Source organism: Platichthys flesus, chromosome 4, assembly GCF_949316205.1.
Source record: "Platichthys flesus chromosome 4, fPlaFle2.1, whole genome shotgun sequence".
NCBI classification, from domain to species: Eukaryota; Metazoa; Chordata; class Actinopteri; order Pleuronectiformes; family Pleuronectidae; genus Platichthys; species Platichthys flesus.
In genome coordinates, this window is record NC_084948.1 from 21,920,601 (window position 1) to 21,939,577 (window position 18,977).

General features: G+C 39.6%; 4 protein-coding genes and 1 pseudogene across 7 annotated transcripts; 1 reads left to right on the top strand and 4 right to left on the bottom strand.

The window, feature by feature from the left end:
* Positions 1 to 885: 885 nt before the first annotated feature.
* Positions 886 to 1,818, bottom strand: LOC133951273 (odorant receptor 131-2-like). Its single transcript, XM_062385116.1, has one exon. It carries the CDS (start codon positions 1,816 to 1,818, stop codon positions 886 to 888), a length of 933 nt encoding a protein of 310 aa, XP_062241100.1.
* A 2,897-nt stretch (positions 1,819 to 4,715) lies between these two features.
* Positions 4,716 to 5,648, bottom strand: LOC133952289 (odorant receptor 131-2-like). The gene has a single exon (XM_062386667.1). The coding sequence runs from the start codon at positions 5,646 to 5,648 to the stop codon at positions 4,716 to 4,718; it is 933 nt and encodes a 310-aa protein (XP_062242651.1).
* Positions 5,649 to 7,499: 1,851 nt separating this feature from the next.
* On the bottom strand, positions 7,500 to 8,432 carry LOC133952041 (odorant receptor 131-2-like). Its single transcript, XM_062386316.1, has one exon. The coding sequence runs from the start codon at positions 8,430 to 8,432 to the stop codon at positions 7,500 to 7,502; it is 933 nt and encodes a 310-aa protein (XP_062242300.1).
* Positions 8,433 to 12,558: 4,126 nt separating this feature from the next.
* LOC133951855 (diablo IAP-binding mitochondrial protein-like) lies at positions 12,559 to 14,756 on the top strand. Of its 4 annotated transcripts, none has more exons than XM_062386066.1 (6): positions 12,560 to 12,895; positions 13,039 to 13,159; positions 13,289 to 13,414; positions 13,652 to 13,762; positions 13,871 to 13,967; positions 14,160 to 14,756. In XM_062386066.1, the coding sequence occupies exons 1-6, from the start codon at positions 12,774 to 12,776 to the stop codon at positions 14,360 to 14,362; spliced, it is 780 nt and encodes a 259-aa protein (XP_062242050.1). In that variant the 5' UTR covers positions 12,560 to 12,773; the 3' UTR covers positions 14,363 to 14,756. The 4 variants fall into 4 exon arrangements, with proteins under 4 accessions (XP_062242052.1, XP_062242053.1, XP_062242050.1 ...); XM_062386067.1 differs by having other exon boundaries at positions 13,042 to 13,159; XM_062386068.1 differs by lacking the exon at positions 13,289 to 13,414 and having other exon boundaries at positions 12,559 to 12,895.
* A 1,108-nt stretch (positions 14,757 to 15,864) lies between these two features.
* Positions 15,865 to 16,840, bottom strand: LOC133952046 (odorant receptor 131-2-like; annotated as a pseudogene).
* Positions 16,841 to 18,977: the final 2,137 nt, after the last annotated feature.

Here is an 18,977-nt window from a genome sequence, read left to right on the forward strand (position 1 = left end):
AGAGAGAGGCTGAAGCAGCTGCCAGATTGTGTCATTCCAACGAAAATTCAATCCCACAACTGTCAACAACCTGGATTGACTCCGGTGGCAGATCCATAATTGTGTTGATATTGAGGACGTAATCTCTGAATTACGTCAGTACAACTTGAAATGTTCACTCCCTTTATATATATGCAAGAACGGGGTTGCTGCAGCTTTCAAAAACTAGGTTTAAGACATTTAACAGACACACAGAAAACAATTTAATACTTTTAAATATGTTTGAAAGTATGATGGAAAACCAGTTGGGACATTAGGACTTATTATCTTTTAATTCATATCACATGGACTCATATCACATTTCCACTGATAATAATCATTCAGTGGATCCAGATATGTTTTATGAAATGGGCAATGAATCAAGCAATGAAATTTATTTTTAGCTTCTTCTCACAATTTCCATCATGAGACAATGAGCGTCATAAAGGAGCAGCAGTGACAGTGTTTGCTGCAGATCTGCTGACTGACAAAAACAAAAAAAAGCGATTGAAAAGTCTTCTGCTGCAAATTCAACTGTTTCATTAAGATACAATGATGTTTCATAACAAAATTACTGTCTGAGACATTCTTAATACCCTCTAAGGCCTTTTTGAAGGAAAGAAATTTCAATTTTGATTTGTGAGGACTTGTCATAACTAAGCTCACTTATATTTAATGAATATCATACTAAAATGGCAGATACACATGGCACATACATTTACCCAACGACTTTGTGTCTTGTCACCATTACTTTCAAGGGAAGTTCATTAGGAAGAGTATCTTATTGGCCAGAGTGAAAAGTAAGAATATAAACCTGTTCCAATGTTCACATAGGCTCCTGACTTCTGTCTTTAATCTCATTTTATTCTACGACCAGGGTTTGACTTTCTTTGAGCAGCAGAGGAACTTTTTCCCGATAGAGCCCCTGAGACTCTGGTCTCTGAAGCCGTAGATGAGCGGACTCAGAAAACGTGGGATTAGGACAAAACAGAAGTAATTAAAAAAGGCGATATCTTCTGGAGGCCAGTTGGCATGCAGCACTATGACAGACTCAGTTATGGGATGGGTGAAGGCCAGCATGCACAGCAGCAACTGGAAGCCGTGCAGCAGCACCGTGTGCATGGCTTTACTCACGGACACTCTGTCCTGTCTCAGCTTCTTGGTCTCCAGCAGGATTCTCACATATGTAAAGAGGATGATGACGGCGACCACTGCAAAGAAGAGCAAACTGACAGCAGCTTTGACTTGAGTCTGGATCGGAGACTGGATGACAACAGTCGTTTTGCAAATCACAGGGGTGGAGAGGACATTCACAGAAGGATCACGTTTCCCGATAGAGAAGTCAATAACAGGTAAGATGCAGCTGATGAACCAGAGAGACAGAATAATGATCCAGATACGGTCTGAGCGCCAGGAGGCCGGGCGTCGCAGGGGGTAGACGATGGCAATGTAACGCTCCAGTGACATGGTGGCCAGGATTAAGGGGGTGTTCTGGAAGGTGGCGGAGGATATGAAGAACAGGGGAACACAGTATACTAGGGCAAAGTTCACCTGACTCATGACGAAGAGGAAGAGCAGCACAGAGGTCATGAGCTGGACAGTGTCGTTGACCAGCATGGTGGCGAACAAGATGTAGCGGGACGTGTCCAGGAACTGCCTGTGGGACGCAAAGATGTGCAGCATGACAGCGATGCAGACCAGGAAGACGCAGAAGAACGGGATGACCACACACACCTTGAGGATCACAGACAGGCTCCTGTGGGAGGTTGCGTTGGTTGGAAGTTCAGTCAGATTCTGCATTTTGCAGCTGTGGAGGCCGGGGAGCACAAATGTTAAAGCACTTAAAGATCTATGTACATACTGAGAAATAAAATGAATACACACATAAAACCAACAACATAATCTACTTGATAACTGACAGAAAACTTCCAGCATTGTAAATAGTCCTTTGACTTTAAAGCAGTTTGAACTTTGTCTTAATAAACATCCAATTTTCATAATAACAAAGCACTTTATCACCTACAAATGTCTTCGTCTGTTGGAAGAGTTGAGATTCTTTATTCTTCTCATCATCGATGAACGTTCCTGAGACGTTCTCCCTCTAACCTCTGGCCTCGTCCCTGTATGTTGTGTCTGATATAGTCTTCATTCCTCCAGAGATAAAGTCATTTCATGCTTTCATCATTAAGCATTATGTTTTTCATGATCAACAGATTTCATTAGGGAGTTTGACTCACGGGCTGAGATGAGATATGTGAAAGGAAGTTCTGAACATGGACAGAGTTGTGACATGAAACTTTTTTTAAATCATATCGTCTTAAACCAGAACAAACACGTTACAAGTGATATTGCACTGAACTTGGTCAGGACCCTCAGAACCCCTTCAAAGCAAAGTCATAAACTGGGATTGTTTTGAAGAGTATTATTTATTATTTACAAATCGTCATATCTCCAAACCAAAGTTTTGGAGTGTAGTTACTTTTACAGTGAATCAATTTCCAACATTATTATTTTATAATAATAATGTTGATAATATAATTATTTTACTTTATATTCAAATGGAAGTTTCAGCCAACAGATTTTAGCGTTGTTTGAAAATTTATATTATTTAAATTGTTATAATATTCATTATAAAGTCTGAACTCAGTCACAGACTTGCTCATGAATCCTGCAGGATCAGCAATGCATGCTCAATTGGATAGAGAGAGAGGCTGAAGCATCTGCCAGATTGTGTCATAACAACAAACATTTAATCCCACAACTATCATAAGCCTGGATTGAGTCTGGTGGCGGATCCATAAATGTGTTGATATTGAGGACAAACAAGGTTTAATCAGTGTCTGGTTATTTCTTGTTCAGAGATTGTACATTCTGTTCTCTCCGCATCACATTATATCTTTGAATTACATCAGTACAACTTGAAATGTTAAATCCCTTTATCTGTATGTAAGAACGGGTTAAAACTAGTTTTAAAACATTAAAGAGTCGTATTGAAAACAGTTTAATACATTTAAATATGTTTCATGATTCATCGGCGCATGTTTGAAAGTATGATGGAAAACCAGTAGGGACATTAGGACTTTTAATCTTTTAATTTATATCACATGGACTCATATAACACACATTTCCAGTGATAATAATCAGTCAGTGGATCCAGATATGTTTTATGAAATGGGCAATGAATCAAGCAATGGAATTTATTTTCATCTTCTTCTTACATTTTCCATTATGAGACAATGATGGAAAGGATTCTGATGAGCGTCATAAAGCAGCAGTGGTGACAGTGTTTGCTGCAGATCTGATGCTGCTGACTGACAAAAAAAAACAAAAAGCAATTGATAAGTCTTCTGCAGCAAATTCAACTGTTTCATTAAGATACAATGATGTTTCATAAAAAAAAATTCTGTCTGAGACATTCTCAATACCCTCTAAGGCAGGGGTTTTCAACCAGGGATTCGTGGCCCCCTGGTGGTCTGCGACGGCATTTTAAGGGGGCCGCGAAATTAACTTGGATATTTCAACACATTTCCAGATTACTCTTGAATATCGTGAAAAATATCTAAAATAAGAAAAGTATTTCTAAAATAATATAAAGGTGACGAGGGGAAGCTTGAAACCGGCTTGGGGCTAGAAACTGCCAGTAGTTTTCTCCTGTGCATGCGTGTTAATGGGAGCTGTAGAAGAGCGGTTGCCCTAGGTAAAAAAACTCTCAGGAGGTGTTGGAGATGTAGTTTATGTGATGGGAATTTTTTATTTTCCCAAAAAGAAGGCCCAAAAGGGCAGAATTAATAATGAAAATATTAAATAAAATAAAAGAGCGAAAAACAAATACTTTGTAATGAGAAAAATAAATTGGCATAATAGCCAAAACAATTAATTGCAATAACAGTCAACTTAACCACGTTCGCTGGTTGAGATAGAATTTCTTAGGAGAGTTATAACACTTATGTCTATCCAGTAGCACAAGACAAGCTTAAATCAGGCCTAAGCACGCCCCTACAATTGGCGCAAACCATGATTGTTATTAATCACCGTTACTTTAATGTTCTCTCAACATGTCAGCTACATGTCTGTACATTTAAGTCATGAACATTAAATATTGATGTACATATTGTTCTGAGATGCAGTACAACTACAAACTGCATTTTAATTTTGTTTTCAATTCTTAAGCACTGAAAATCAATTATTTTTTTAATTTTTTTTACACAGATTTTTCTAGATTTGTTAAGTAGATATATCTAGATTTGTTTGAGGGTTTTAAATAAAACCAACATGGGAAACCAAATGTTAAAACTTCCTTCTATCCATATGCACGCAAACACACACACGTAGGCACGTGCACGTAGGCACATCAGTGGGCAGCGGATTACATTCTAGTCAGAATGGTGGTCCCCCGGACAAAACCAGTTGAAAACCCCTGCTCTAAGGCCTTTTTGGACGAAAGAAATTAAAATTTTGTTTTTGAATGGACTTGGCATAACTTATCCCTTATTTTTAATGAATATCATACTAAAATGGCAGATACACATGGCACATACATTTACCCAGAAGAACAAGGACTTTGTGTCTTGTCACCATTACTTACAAGGGAAGTGCATTAGGAAGAGTATCTTATAGGCCAGAGTGAAAAGTAAGAATATAAACCTGTTCCAATGTTTACACAGGCTCCTGACTCCTGTCTTTAATCTCATTTTATTCTACGACCAGGGTTTGACTTTCTTTGAGCAGCAGATGAACGTTTTCCCGATGTAGCCCCTGAGACTCTGGTCTCTGAAGCCGTAGATGAGCGGACTCAGAAAACGTGGGATCAAGATGAAACAGAAGTAATTAAAAAAGGCGATGTCTTCTGGAGGCCAGTTGGCGTGCAGCACTATGAGAGACTCAGTGATGGGATTGCTGAAGGCCAGCATGCACAGCAGCAACTGGAAGCCGTGCAGCAGCACCGTGTGCATGGCTTTACTCACAGACAATCTGTCCTGTCTCAGCTTCTTGGTCTCCAGCAGGATTCTCACATATGTAAAGAGGATGATGACGGCGACCACTGCAAAGAAGAGCAAACTGACAGCAGCTTTGACCAGAGTCTGGATCGGAGACGGGTTGATAACAGTAGTTTTGCAAATCACAGGGGTGGAGAGGACATTCACAGAAGGATCACGTTTCCCGATAGAGAAGTCAATGACAGGTAAGATGCAGCTGATGAACCAGAGAGACAGAATAATGATCCAGATACGGTCTGAGCGCCAGGAGGCCGGGCGTCGCAGGGGGTAGACGATGGCAATGTAACGCTCCAGTGACATGGTGGCCAGGATTAAGGGGGTGTTCTGGAAGGTGGCAGTGGATATGAAGAGCAGGGGAACACAGTATACTAGGGCAAAGTTCACCCGACCCATGATAAAGAGGAAGAGCAGCACAGAGGTCATGAGCTGGAGGGTGTCGTTGACCAGCATGGTGGCGAACAGGATGTAGCGGGACGTGTCCAGGAACTGCCTGTGGGACGCAAAGATGTGCAGCATGACAGCGATGCAGACCAGGAAGACGCAGAAGAACGGGATGACCACACACACCTTGATGATCACAGACAGGCTCCTGTGGGAGGTTGCGTTGGTTGGAAGTTCAGTCAGATTCTGCATTTTGCAGCTGTGGAGGCCGGGGAGCACATATGTTAAAGCAATTAAAGCTCCATGTACATACTGAGAAATAAAACAAATACACACATAAAACCAACAACATAATATACTTGATAACTGACAGAACATTGTAAATACTGTATTGACTTTAAAGCAGTTTGAACATCCATCTTTCATAATAACAAAGCACTTCATTCACCTACAAATGTCTTCCTCTATGAACAAATTTCAGATTTCTATTCTTCTCATCACAAGATGTGTCTTCGATGAACGTTCCTAAGACGTTCTCCCTCTAACCTCTGGCCTCGTTCCTATATGTTGTGTCTGATATAGGCCTCATTCCTCAAGAGATTAGGTCATTTCATGCTTTCATCATTAAGCATTATGTTTTTCATCATCAATAGATTTCAGGGGGGAGTTGGAGTCACAGGCTGAGATGAGATATATGGAAAGAAGCTCTGCACATGGACAGTGTTGTGTCATGAAACTTTTCTTAAATCATATCATCTTAAAAACTGAGCAAACAGGTTACAAGTGATGTTCCATTAAACTTGGTCAGGACACTCAGAACCCCGTCAAAGCAAAGTCCTAAAACTGGGATTGTTTAAAAAGTGTTATTCATTATTTACACTCGTTATATCATCACTTATATCTCCAAACCAATGTTTTAACAGAGTGTAATAACTTTTACAGTTAATAAATTTCCAACATTATTATTTTATAAAAATAATGTTGATATTATAATTATTTTATTTTATATTCAAATGGAAGTTTCAGCCCACGGATTTCAATGCTGTTTAAACGTTTATGTTATTTCATTTTTATAATGCTCATTATAAATTCTGAAGCTCAGTCACAGACTTGCTCATAAATCCTGCAGGATCAGCAATGCATGCTCAATTGTAGAGAGAGAGAGGCTGAAGCATCTGCCAGATTGTGTTATAACAACAAACATTTAATCACACAACTGTCAACAACCTGGATTGACTCTGGTGGCAGATCCATAAATGTGTTGATATTGAGGACAAACAGGGTTTATCAGTGTCTGGTTATTTCTTGTTCAAAGATTGTAAATTCTGTTCTCTCTGCATCACATTTAATCTTTGAATTACATCAGTAGAACTTAAAATGTTCACTCCCTCTATGTATATCCAAGAATGGGCTTGCTGCAGATTTCATAAAACTAGGTTAAGACATTGAACAGTCCTATAGAAAACAGTTGAATACTTTTAAATATGTTTCATGATTCATCGGCGCATGTTTGAATGTATGATTGAAAACCAGTTGGGACATTAGGACTTTTAATCTTTTAATTCATATCACATGGACTCATATAACACACATTTCCACTGATAATAATCAGTCAGTGGATCCAGATATGTTTTATGAAATGGGCAATGAATCAAGCAATGCAATTTATTTTCATCTTCTACTTACATTTTCCATCATGAGACAATGAGCGTCATGTAGGAGCAGCAGTGACAGTGTTTGCTGCAGATCTGATGCTGCTGACTGACAAAAAACAAAAAGGGATTGATAAGTCTTCTGCAGCAAATTCAACTGTTTCATTAAGATGCAATGATGTTTCATAAAAACAATTTTCAATCCCCTTTAAGGCCTTTTTGGAGGAAAGCAATTGAAATTTAGTTTTTGAATTTCATAATAAAACACCAGATACACATGGCATTTACATTTACCCAGAAGAGCAAGGACTTTGTGTCTTGTCACCATTACTTTCAATGGAAGTGCATTAGGAAGCGTCTCTTAAAGGCCAATGGTTGTGAAAAGTAAGAATATAAACCTGTTCCAATGTACACACAGGCTCCTGACTTCTGTCTTTAATCTCATGTTATTCTACGACCAGGGTTTGACTTTCTTTGAGCAGCAGAGGAACGTTTTCCCGATGTAGCCCCTGAGACTCTGGTCTCTGAAGCCGTAGATGAGCGGACTCAGAAAACGTGGGATTAGGACGAAACAGAAGTAATTAAAAAAGGAGATATCTTCTGGAGGCCAGTTGGCATGCAGCACTATGACAGACTCAGTGATGGGATGGGTGAAGGCCAGCATGCACAGCAGCAACTGGAAGCCGTGCAGCAGCACCGTGTGCATGGCTTTACTCACGGACACTCTGTCCTGTCTCAGCTTCTTGGTCTCCAGCAGGATTCTCACATATGTAAAGAGGATGATGACGGCGACCACTGCAAAGAAGAGCAAACTGACTGCAGCTTTGAACAGAGTCTGGATCGGAGACGGGTTGACAAAAATAGTTTTGCAAATCACAGGGGTGGAGAGGACATTCACAGAAGGATCACGTCTTCCGATGAAATAGTCAATGACAGGTAAGATGCAGCTGATGAACCAGAGAGACAGAATAATGATCCAGATACGGTCTGAGCGCCAGGAGGCCGGGCGTCGCAGGGGGTAGACGATGGCAATGTAACGCTCCAGTGACATGGTGGCCAGGATTAAGGGGGTGTTCTGGAAGGTGGCAGTGGATATGAAGAGCAGGGGAACACAGTATACTAGGGCAAAGTTCACCTGACCCATGACAAAAACGAAGAGCAGCACAGAGGTTGTGAGCTGGACAGTGTCGTTGACCAGCATGGTAGCGAACAGGATGTAGCGGGACGTGTCCAGGAACTGCCTGTATGACGCAAAGATGTGCAGCATGACAGCGATGCATACCAGGAAGACGCAGAAGAATGGGATGACCACACACACCTTGATGATCACTGACAGGCTCCTGTGGGAGGTTGCGTTGGTTGGAAGTTCAGTCAGATTCTGCATTTTGCAGCTGTGGAGGCCGGGGAGCATACATGTCAAAGCAATTAAAGTTCCATGTACATACTGAGAAATAAAATGAATACACACATAAAACCAACAATATAATCTTCTTGATAACTGACCGGAAATTCCAGCATTGCAAATACTCCTTTGACTTTAAAGCAGTTTGAACTTTGTCTCAATAAACATCCAATTTTCATAATAAGAAAGCACTTCTTTCACCTACAATTGTCCTCGTCTTTTGGAAGAGTTCAGATTTCTATTCTTCTCATCATCGATGAACGTTCCTGAGACGTTCTCCCTCTAACCTCTTGCCTCGTTCCTGTATGTTGTGTCTTATATAGGCCTCATTCCTCCAGAGATAAAGTAATTTTATGCGTTCATCATTAAGCATTATGTTTTTCATCATCAACAGATTTCATTGGGGAGTTGGACTCACAGGTTGAGACGAGATCAGTGGAAGGAAGGTCTGAGCATGGACAGTGTTGTGACATGAAACTTTTCTTAAATCATAGTGACTCCAATCATAACAAACCTGCCAAAAGTAATGTTGCACTGATCTTGGTCAGGACCCTCAGAACCCCTTCAAAGCAAAGTCATAAAACCGGGATTCTTTTTGACGTATCATTTATTATTTACAATTCGTTATACAATCAGTTATATCTCCAAACCAAAGTCTTGGCAGAGTGTAATAACTTTTACATTAATGCAATTTCCAACATCATTTACATTGTTTGCCACTCAAATAATTGATGATCCCAACTGTCTACAATAAGACGATGATTTACATTATTCTGTGTGATGTTTACATGAGTTGCTACTAGAAAATTCCATTCATACCCTTGTTTGCATGTTACAGAGCAAAGTTTTATTAAGACGTCAAGCAGTTGGTAATTGTCGTGTACTTGATGTTTCAAGATGCTGTGAAAACTCGAATAAGACGTTATAATGTGATTAAGAAGTATACATGTCCATCATGTGACTACTCCTCATGTCTTGATTTGATTATTGATTATTCTGGTTATGACCTTGTTCAAGTGAGAATCAGTAGAGCATGCTGTTTACATGGCAGTGTCTTATTCAGAATTATTTCTTAATTGGGTTGATTTTTGAATATTTCTGTCAATGTTAACTTAAAGTTTCAGAGTGAAGAATCAAGTGACCTCCAGTGGTGAAGTTGTAATTTGCAGCTGAACCACTCACCTCACCCTCCACTTCCAAAGGTAAACCTGTGTTTTTGCTTCAGTTGTCATAAAAACTCAAAAGGTGTGAAGTTTGTCGATTCTGGGCTACTGTAAAAAACATGGTGGCCTCCGTAGAGAAGACTCGCTCCTGATGTAAATATAAAGTATTAAAAAATAAACGGCTCATTCTAAAGTAAAGAAAACAACAATTTGTACAATTAAGATGAAACAGACTATTGAAAAAGTTACTAGGATTATTTTATATTTAATTCTGTCAATAGATCCCTTTCACATAAATCGTACAAACTGGATCTTTAATATGACCGAGTCCTATCTGTCACTGCAGCAGTGCAGTTCTGTTGACCAGCTGTAGCACATTTTAATGTAAACCAGTTTGTAGAGGATCAGAATTAAACCAGGATATTAAGAGGACCTGTTTGACCAGCTGTATTATTCCTCCATGCTGTTTTCCCTGTGGGGTGAAAGTCCTGAACACGACAGGTGCATGAAGACATTGTGCAACAGGCCATATTTCAATATGAAAATAAATAGATGGCTTCAGCACAGAGTTGAAACATTTTTAAATGTTGTTTATGTTAAAGTATTTTTAATTAATTGATCTAACTATTTATTTCCAGCTGATGTAATGCTGTCACTCAATTGAGCCATTTCCAGCTGTCATGGGGGCGGCTCTCGTATTGATCGCTGGCACTGAGAGGATTCTGCTGAACGGACACTTCTATGTGAGCTGGGCCAAACTGGTTCAGTGCAGTTTGTGAACTGTTGAGCAAAGTGTTTTTGGCAGCAGTGCTTCTTACTTCAGCTCAGAGTGCTGACGTCAATGCAGGCGACACTCTGTGAGCTGTAGATGTCACGAAAGTCAGTGAAGCTGAGTCCCTCTCGCACGATGAGTCCAGTACTGCAGGATCAAGAGCTGCTGGGCCTCATGATAGAACTTTGAGAGATGTCAAGATTCCTACGTTTTTAATTGTAACGTGTATCACTGATGCCTGTAAAAGCTTTAAGTGCAGTGTTTTTACTATCACTGCACTTAATGCATTCACAAAATATTGACCCCATATTCTACTATTATAAATATTCCCACTCCAAAATTACTTACATAATTACTGTCAAGATTTCCATGACTGTTAACTTACTCCTCCAATGTTCCTGTTTGCATGCAGCCGTTACCTGATTCATTTAAAAATGTGTTTTTAATTTCGTGTTCAGTGCAAAGAGGCCAGGCCGTGTGGTGCAAACTGCCCTAAAACCTGAGACCTGCTTGAGACACATGTTCCGAATGCTCTGTAAACATGAAGGTTGCTCCTGAAACACTGACAGCATCATCATCATCTCACGTGTTTTAATAAAACAACATTTGAGAAGATGTTGTTTGCATGACCCATATTACATTGTCATAATTTATTAGGAATAAAACATCAGAATTAAGTACTGAATGGTAAACATGTGTGGCTGTGTGGCACAAAGCCGAAAGATGGCTTAACTCAGGGTTTGAGGACTTTTGACTCTGGTTGAGAATATTTGAGAGAAGGTAAATATTATTGACAGTCGTGGTAAAGATCAGTACTTTGCATTTCAGCACTGTGTATTTGTACTTTTTTAAATGGGTTTTCTTACTATCCTGGAATTATACTTATTGTAATTATAACTACAAGTAAACACTAGTAAAAAATTAATGAGGTTTATTTAACTTTTTGGACTAATAAATATGATACTGATCTGAGACAAACCTGGTGCCACTTTTTCAACAGTGTTCCAGTGTCAGGCTCTTGAACCACATAACTCATTTCAGTCATCACAACACAATTGTAGCCCACAGGTATATTAACAGTATTGTTATTCAGAAAGATGATGAAGCACATGAAGAGTGTTTTCTGACACGTTCTCCACTGGAGTGAGCTGCTGCAGCCTCTCCAGAGAACAATTAGAGGACAAGTCTCATATCCCCTGTTTAGTAATTAACAGAATGGCTGATTATTAACGTAAAGCTCCTGAGTCTAATTGCGTAACCTGAAGTTTTCAGTTGTTTGGCAAACAAGTTGACTCTATAGAGAACAGCTCAGAGGGGGCTTGTCTGCTCTTTACTGCGTCAGTGGACACGTCTGCAGGGGATTGGACCAAACTGTGCAAAACAAACTTTCTGCCTCTGATCCCCAGAGGATGTCAACTCAGCAGAAAAGTTATTTGCAGGCAATTAGACAGAATCAATATTCTTAATAATCTATTGGCATCAAGAGCTTTAGTGAAATATTAAATGGCCTATTTAAGTGTGTAATACAATTGAACTTTTTTCAGTGAAATAAACTAAAAAGTTATAGAGGATGGGTTTAATAAAGGGTGCAACTGAAACATACAAAGAAAACCCCCCAAAAATGTGGTCTCATTATGTTAGTTCGTCAGTCCGGAAGATATAAAAATAAGACCCTCATGAAACATTTGTGATTATATAGAATTCTTTAGTGATATCCAGCAGTTGTTGTTGACTTTTTTGTGTGTTTGTGTGTTCGTCATGTTAAGGACATGATTGAGAATTGTGTACCCCTTCTGAACTTTGAGAGTTAAAGTTCATGTAATGTGGAGGTTTCAGCTTTTCACAGATGGTTTCACATTCCAAGCACTGATCCCTATCCTTCTGGATTTTTATAGTGTTCCAATAGGCTAACTTGCTTTATCAGTTGTATGCAATTTGTCAAATGTGCTATACACTCACAATTTTATGCATGAGAGTCAAACCAAAGAGAGTTTCTGATTGTGACCCTGACGGCGAGTGTTGGCCAAACAACCAACCCATCGGGTTCTGCAGCCTGCACGTAGTTCCTATCCCTGTGGGCTTTTGCAGATAACGCCAAATGCGCACATTCGCAGGCAGCGTCAACAGATCAATGCCTTTTACGCAATCAAATTTTTCTTGGCTCTTACAAATACCCAGCGGCAGTGACAGTCAGCAGTCCACCAGCAGACAGAAAGCTTCTCAGCAACAAGAAAAAATCTATTTGTCTGATTTTACTAAAGACAGAGCAACTCTGAGTTAGCACCAGATTGGTTTGAAATAGAAGACCTGTGGCAAGCAACTCATTTTATAGGGCACCTAGCAAATACATTCCTCAAGTGTAGCAGTTAAACAGGAATTATCAGCAAAATGCAAGTTGTTCGTCAGTGCTCAGCGAGTGCAAGTCGTGCTGCTGGAGGATTTCTGAGAAATCCGACAGACATGTCGCTGCTGCCGAGCAGGAGAGGAGCCGTCTGCAGCCGTGACCTCAGGTGAGTTATTTTGATAAACAATGTTATTTTTCAGGCTTAACTTCTCAAATATCACCTGAAAATCCGCCAGCCTCAAAATTATAACTCAAAGCACATAAAAACATTATCATATAAAATAATATGATTTCCTGATGTCTGAACAGCAGCTTGGAGAGCAGCCCTTTGAGCAGCAGGAAGTTTGGAGTCCAGAAGTCAGGGGAATGGACCAGCGCTGCACACATGAGCATTGCATCATTAAGTGTTGCCCGTGGGCTTTTTACACAGGTGAGTGACTCTCCTATTAGAGATAATACAACACGGTACATGCACCAGCCGAAGACTCCAAGTTTGCAAAACTTGGAAATGTTTTGTTGAAATAGTGAATTTCTCCCCTGTTTCACCTCCTGTTTGTAGCAAGTGGAAACACTCACTCACGACTCCCTGATCAGAAGAGCAGTCTCAGTCGTCACAGACAGTTCCAGTACTTTCCTCTCTCAGACCACTTTGGCTCTCATAGACGCCCTGACACACTATTCTAAGGTGGGTTTTAAGCTTATGGGAAAGACTTTATCCATAATTTCAATAAAGAAAATATTCTCACAGTACATGAGACATAATCCAAAATCTCTTCATCCGCACATAACTGTATTATTGAGGGGATAACATGTGTGAAGAATGAGTTCAGGACCATAACAGTTATAACTTTCTTTCTTTCTTAAAAAACGCAGTGAGGTTGTTGTTTTAAAAGTGGCTCTTTGTGCTTCTGTTTGCTTTCAGGCTGTTCACACACGCATTGCTGTTCAAAGACGGTACCTGGCCTCAGTGGGAAAACTGACCTCATTCGAGGAGGATTCGCACAAGCAGGCGATCAATGCCATGCGTGCTGAGGTTAGTTTGTGTTTTTGTACTTTAATTACATACTTATAGCATTCAAGTAACATAAACATATGAATACATTTATAATACTGAGGTTCTCTTATCTTTGTGACCTGACAGGTTACCTACAGACTAGATGACTGCAAACGTTTTGAATCATCCTGGATCAATGCTGTCAACTTGTGCAAAATGGCAGCCGAGGCAGCCAACACCTCAGGTGAGTTCATCTATAATCATGATAAGAATATTATATTATCACTGATTAAAATCAGTTCTGCTGGAAACTCAGCTGAGCTTTATTTAAAAACAAATTGAAACACAATCTTTGAGCTCTAGCTTGTATAACAACGACCTTTGAACTTTCACAGCAGTTTCACAAAAACCCATGTTTGCGTCTGTGTGTTTCCAGGAGCCGAGCAGGCGTCCATCAGCGTGAAGACAAACATTCAGGTGGCCCAGTCGCAGGTGGAGGAGGCGCGCAGAGTGTCGGCGGATGCAGAGAAGAAGTTGGCCGAGACTAAAGTGGAGGAGATCCAAAGGATGGCTGAATACGCTGCCTCCTTTGATGACGAGGAGCATGAGGTGCACGAAGCTTATCTAAGAGAGGACTGATGGAGACATCGTAGAACAGGAAAAACAATGAGAGCCTGTCAAACAGATTCAGCTTCCAAAGCTTTAAACTAAGTGTTATTTCCAGTGTAAGGGTTCCATAACGATGATTACATGTTAAACAAAGAACATCTGATTTTGCAGAATGAATATCACAATAATTCTTTATCATTACATTAATCATTATTTAAGACTATTTATTTTGATAGTGAATATGAGATTTTGTCTGCTTGATTATCAAATCTTCAGAATGTCATTGAAGCTTGTCCCACATTGTTTATTCTATTGTTTTAGTTTAGTCTTTTTTATATAAATATATATGTAAGATATTGTTTGTATCATTGTCTCCTCACTGTTCACATGATATTAAACAATAAAATAAATCTATTTAATTTGATATATATGTTGTTGGGTCCTTGTTTAAACCAGATTATGACATGTGTGAAAGCAGATTGATTTAATCTACGGACACAGAAACATGTTGCACGAAACACAACCTATGACACGCTGTGCAGTTATTGGAAAAGAACAGACGTCACTTGAGGTAATCATTATGAACAATTCACACACAAATACAAAAGTGTCAATACAATGCATGTTTTTTTCTATTTCTACAGATTCATTATTCGTGATATATCTCATAAAACTTTACAACTATTATATTTAAGGCATAGATAAACAAATATGAGACACAGGAATGACATTTATTATAATATAATCCTCCATTTATCTCATATCATAATATGTAATATTTTCTTGTATGTTTTAAATGTCAAAGGGTATTTAACCAATGTAATATTATTTAAAATAAGAGCAGAAACCTACAAAATGAGAGGACTCAAGCATTTCGGTGCAAGATCAAACATTATGTCATCAAAAAAGCTGAAACAGTCCTGTGGAGAGATGTGGGTGAGGTGGATTGCATGCATGTTCTGTGCAGATGTTGTTTTTGTGGAAGTCAGCACTGTTGCGACACAAGGACGATCTACAGCCGAGTGCAAATATTGGGCTGAGGGTCATTTCAGGTCGGTGGTGGAGAGTGGCGCAGCCTGACAGCAGCTTCGTGACGGTGTTTTCTACATTTCAACAAGTTTCACAATGATAACGCTGACATGCTTAAATATCTATCTCTACTCCCACACCTAATAGTCCGGCTTTGTATGATATGCAAAGTGGATTATATTCACTATCCAAAGGTTAAAGTTTCCTTGTGTGCTCTTGTATGCCCCCATGTTGTGTCAACGTAGTGGTACCTGACAGACTTTGCACTGTTAATGACGCAGACACAAACAAAATATAGATTTAACAGCGTTTTATTTTCAAACCATATTTCACTGTAACAAATAAAGAATATTTGCTATGTAAAAACACCATTCGTTCACTTATTTAGATAAGCATGCTGAAGTTTAGCAATTGAAATGTGGGGTGAGTTTTTTGTGGTTGAGTTTAATACAATATTATATGATTAAATAATATAATAAATCCAACTGAATATTTAATTTGCATATTTTTGTATTAAAATAACAATATAAATCAAGCCAGAGAAGAAAAAAAAAAAACATGTCATAATATAACATCATGACAGTTTGTTTAATCAATACAAATCTGATCAGTGTTTCTTACGCAAACCACAGAGAGCAATTTTTTTCAGGGCATGAAAAAACATTTCATCCCTGAGGCCATAAATGAGGAGACAGACATCTTGGAGCAGGAAAAAAAGTAATGTAATTAAAGTATGTGACATTGATAAATAACATCAGATTGATTTTAAGCAATGCAACTTCTATGAAAGGACACCACAGCTGGATGAGACACAGGAGCAGCTGCAAAGCATGAAGCCCCACAGTTCTGATTCCTCTCCATGTGGACTGTTTGTCCTCTCCTGATGCAGCTTTGGCCACTCTAGCAATCTTCACATAGGAAAACACGATTGTGATGCACATGATCATGAAGTAAAACTGACTAATCGCTGATCTGAGGTGACCCTGCCACCTGTGGATGAGGAAGATTTCAGCAGAGCACCTTGGGCCCTGGGTGTAGGAGGCAGAGGAGGCAGATGCAAAGAAGATGGAGAGAACAATGACGCAGGGCAGAGAGCTGAGGCTGTGGATGATGAGGATGCCGTGCAGAGTGCTGCGTGGGGAGCACAGCTCTGCGTGACGCAGCGGCAGGCAAATGGCCACGTAGCGTTCCAGGGTCATCGCCGTCAGAGTGACCGGTGTCACAAAAGAGTACAGAGACACAACGATATAAATAATAAGGCACAACCACCTTTGTATCGTAAATCGATATAGATTGAAAATGAGAAGCAAGTCAGACATGAATAAAAACAGACAGTCGGACATTAGTGTGAAAGCAAATAAGACGTAGCGCATGGTGGTGTAGAAGACCTCCTTGGTGAAAAAGGTTGTAATTAGCAGAAGGTTAATGCAGAGAAAAAGAATGACAAAAGACCTGAATCAACATGATCTCATCATTCATCTTGAAATGGCGACTTGAGTTAAGTTGAAAATTAAGGGTCAAACTAAATGACTGATTTAAAATGTATTTGTAACGTCACAACAAACAACCCCTTTGTCACATTGTAACTTTTTTCATGTTCTCATTTTATACACTTGTGTTAAAGTGCAGTGGACTTCTGGGGTTTCATATTACTGGACTACTTGGATTCAGGAAAAGTTAATTCTTTAATAATCTTCTCTGCTAGATTACTATTGTATTACTATTAACTGTCTTAGGTTAACTAGATTGATAATTTTATTCTTACCTTGTGTTACGACCCTGTCTAGGGGAAAATATAATCGCAACATGGTACAATAGTTCCCCCGCCTCCTTGCCACGCTCCCAAGAACCAGCCACAACAATTAACAGCCCGTTCGTATTTATTGACAAATTTGCTTCAGGGTGGGCTTACAGCAAAATAACAAACAGAAAACAACCCTAAGGCGAAACAACCTAATCTTCCCTAGTCAAAATTAAAGAAAACAAAAGACATCATGCTGACCTAACTCCTCACCAACAAAACAGGAGAAAACATGGTTCGAACGGAAATGCTACCCACCCCTACCAAGAACGGGCTGTTACCAAAAGAACAATTCACAGAAGGCTGCATAAGTTGAGTCCGGCTGGAGGTCCTGCTGGCAGTGGCAAGAGGAGAGAGAACCGCAGGAGCTTTGGGAACCGTCCTCTTATCCTGGAAATACGATACACCTCCATCCTTGGGCTGGAACCAATCCGCTCCCTGTAAACACATCCACCCACTCATCCACTCAAAGAGACACACCTGAAACGCATCCACTCGAACAGACACACCTGAAACACATCACACAATCATCACAGCAGAGAGAGAGAGAGAGAGAGAGAGAGATCCACACAACCTCAAGGTTGTAACACTTGAATATGAGCTAGGATTTTGTTTATCGTTTCACTAAAGTTGTCATGTTCTGTCAATTTAGTTTGTTTATTTCAGCCTCTGTGTTTTCTTTTTCCTGTTTTATTTAGTAGTCTCTGTTCCTTCTGGGTTGTGTCTGTCTTCACTTCCTGTCTTGGTGATTGTCTTTCTAACTCCTCACGTGTTGCATCTGTGGCCAATTACCCCTGCCTTCCCTGTATGTATTTAAGCCTCTGTCCTTCCCCTTGTCCCTTGTCGGATTATCTGTTTTGCTTCCTATTTTTCTCCAGTGTTTTTTTGTGCTTGTTCTTGTTCCTCTAGTCGTTCTGGTGGAATATGCTCCATGTGGCTGTTCTGCGTTCCTGACCTGCCCTGTCCTGATCTCCTGAGCCTTGTGTAAGCTTCCTTGTGCTTTCATTTATATTAAATACCCTTTTGTTAAATTTCTCTGCTCCTGGGTCCATCTACTTCACACAATCCTCACACAAGTGATTGAGAGTTAAAAGGGAACAAGTGTCATGTCTTTCCAGTAGTAGAGTCAACTGGAAAGACACGACAAAGTCTGTGTTGAAGAAATTCTCAGCGGACCCAGTACTTACAAGTATAATGTTTATTACACAAGAGTATTACAGGTCAGGGTGAGTTTCTAGAAAACTCAGAGATAACACACAAGCGAGTAAGTGAAAATTTGGCTTGCCTCTGCAAGTAAAGTTCTTTTATAGGAGAGTAGTTTCCCACAAACCTAGAGATAAAATGACGTCACACAACAGGGCCTTCTGCCTAAATTTGGGAATGTTCCTTAAGATTTAGGGACCAGCTGAAAACCATCTCTCCTCTTATTAGTCCATAGGCAGTTCAAGGATAGTTCAGACCAGGAGAAACAAACAGAACACATCTGGAAATAATACTTAGAGGTCTGAACATAAGATTCAAGGCGCCTTAAGATATTAATGTCATTGTGATTCAACCTATGCTAGAGAAATCCATTAGCTGAATAAAAGTCTGAGCATAAGGCATCATAGATGTAATTGTCTTTATGCTTCATAGCCATGTTCAAAAGATTTTCTTAGCTGAATATACTATAACAGCTAAGGTTAAAGTGTTTGATTTTTATTCCAATTCCGTTAAGGACCTAGTTCTATTTTACTTTCTACCTTTTGTGGTAAAAAGACTTTGTCCATAATCAGTTTTTGGCAAATAAGGAGATTTTGTGAAACTAACCTTATT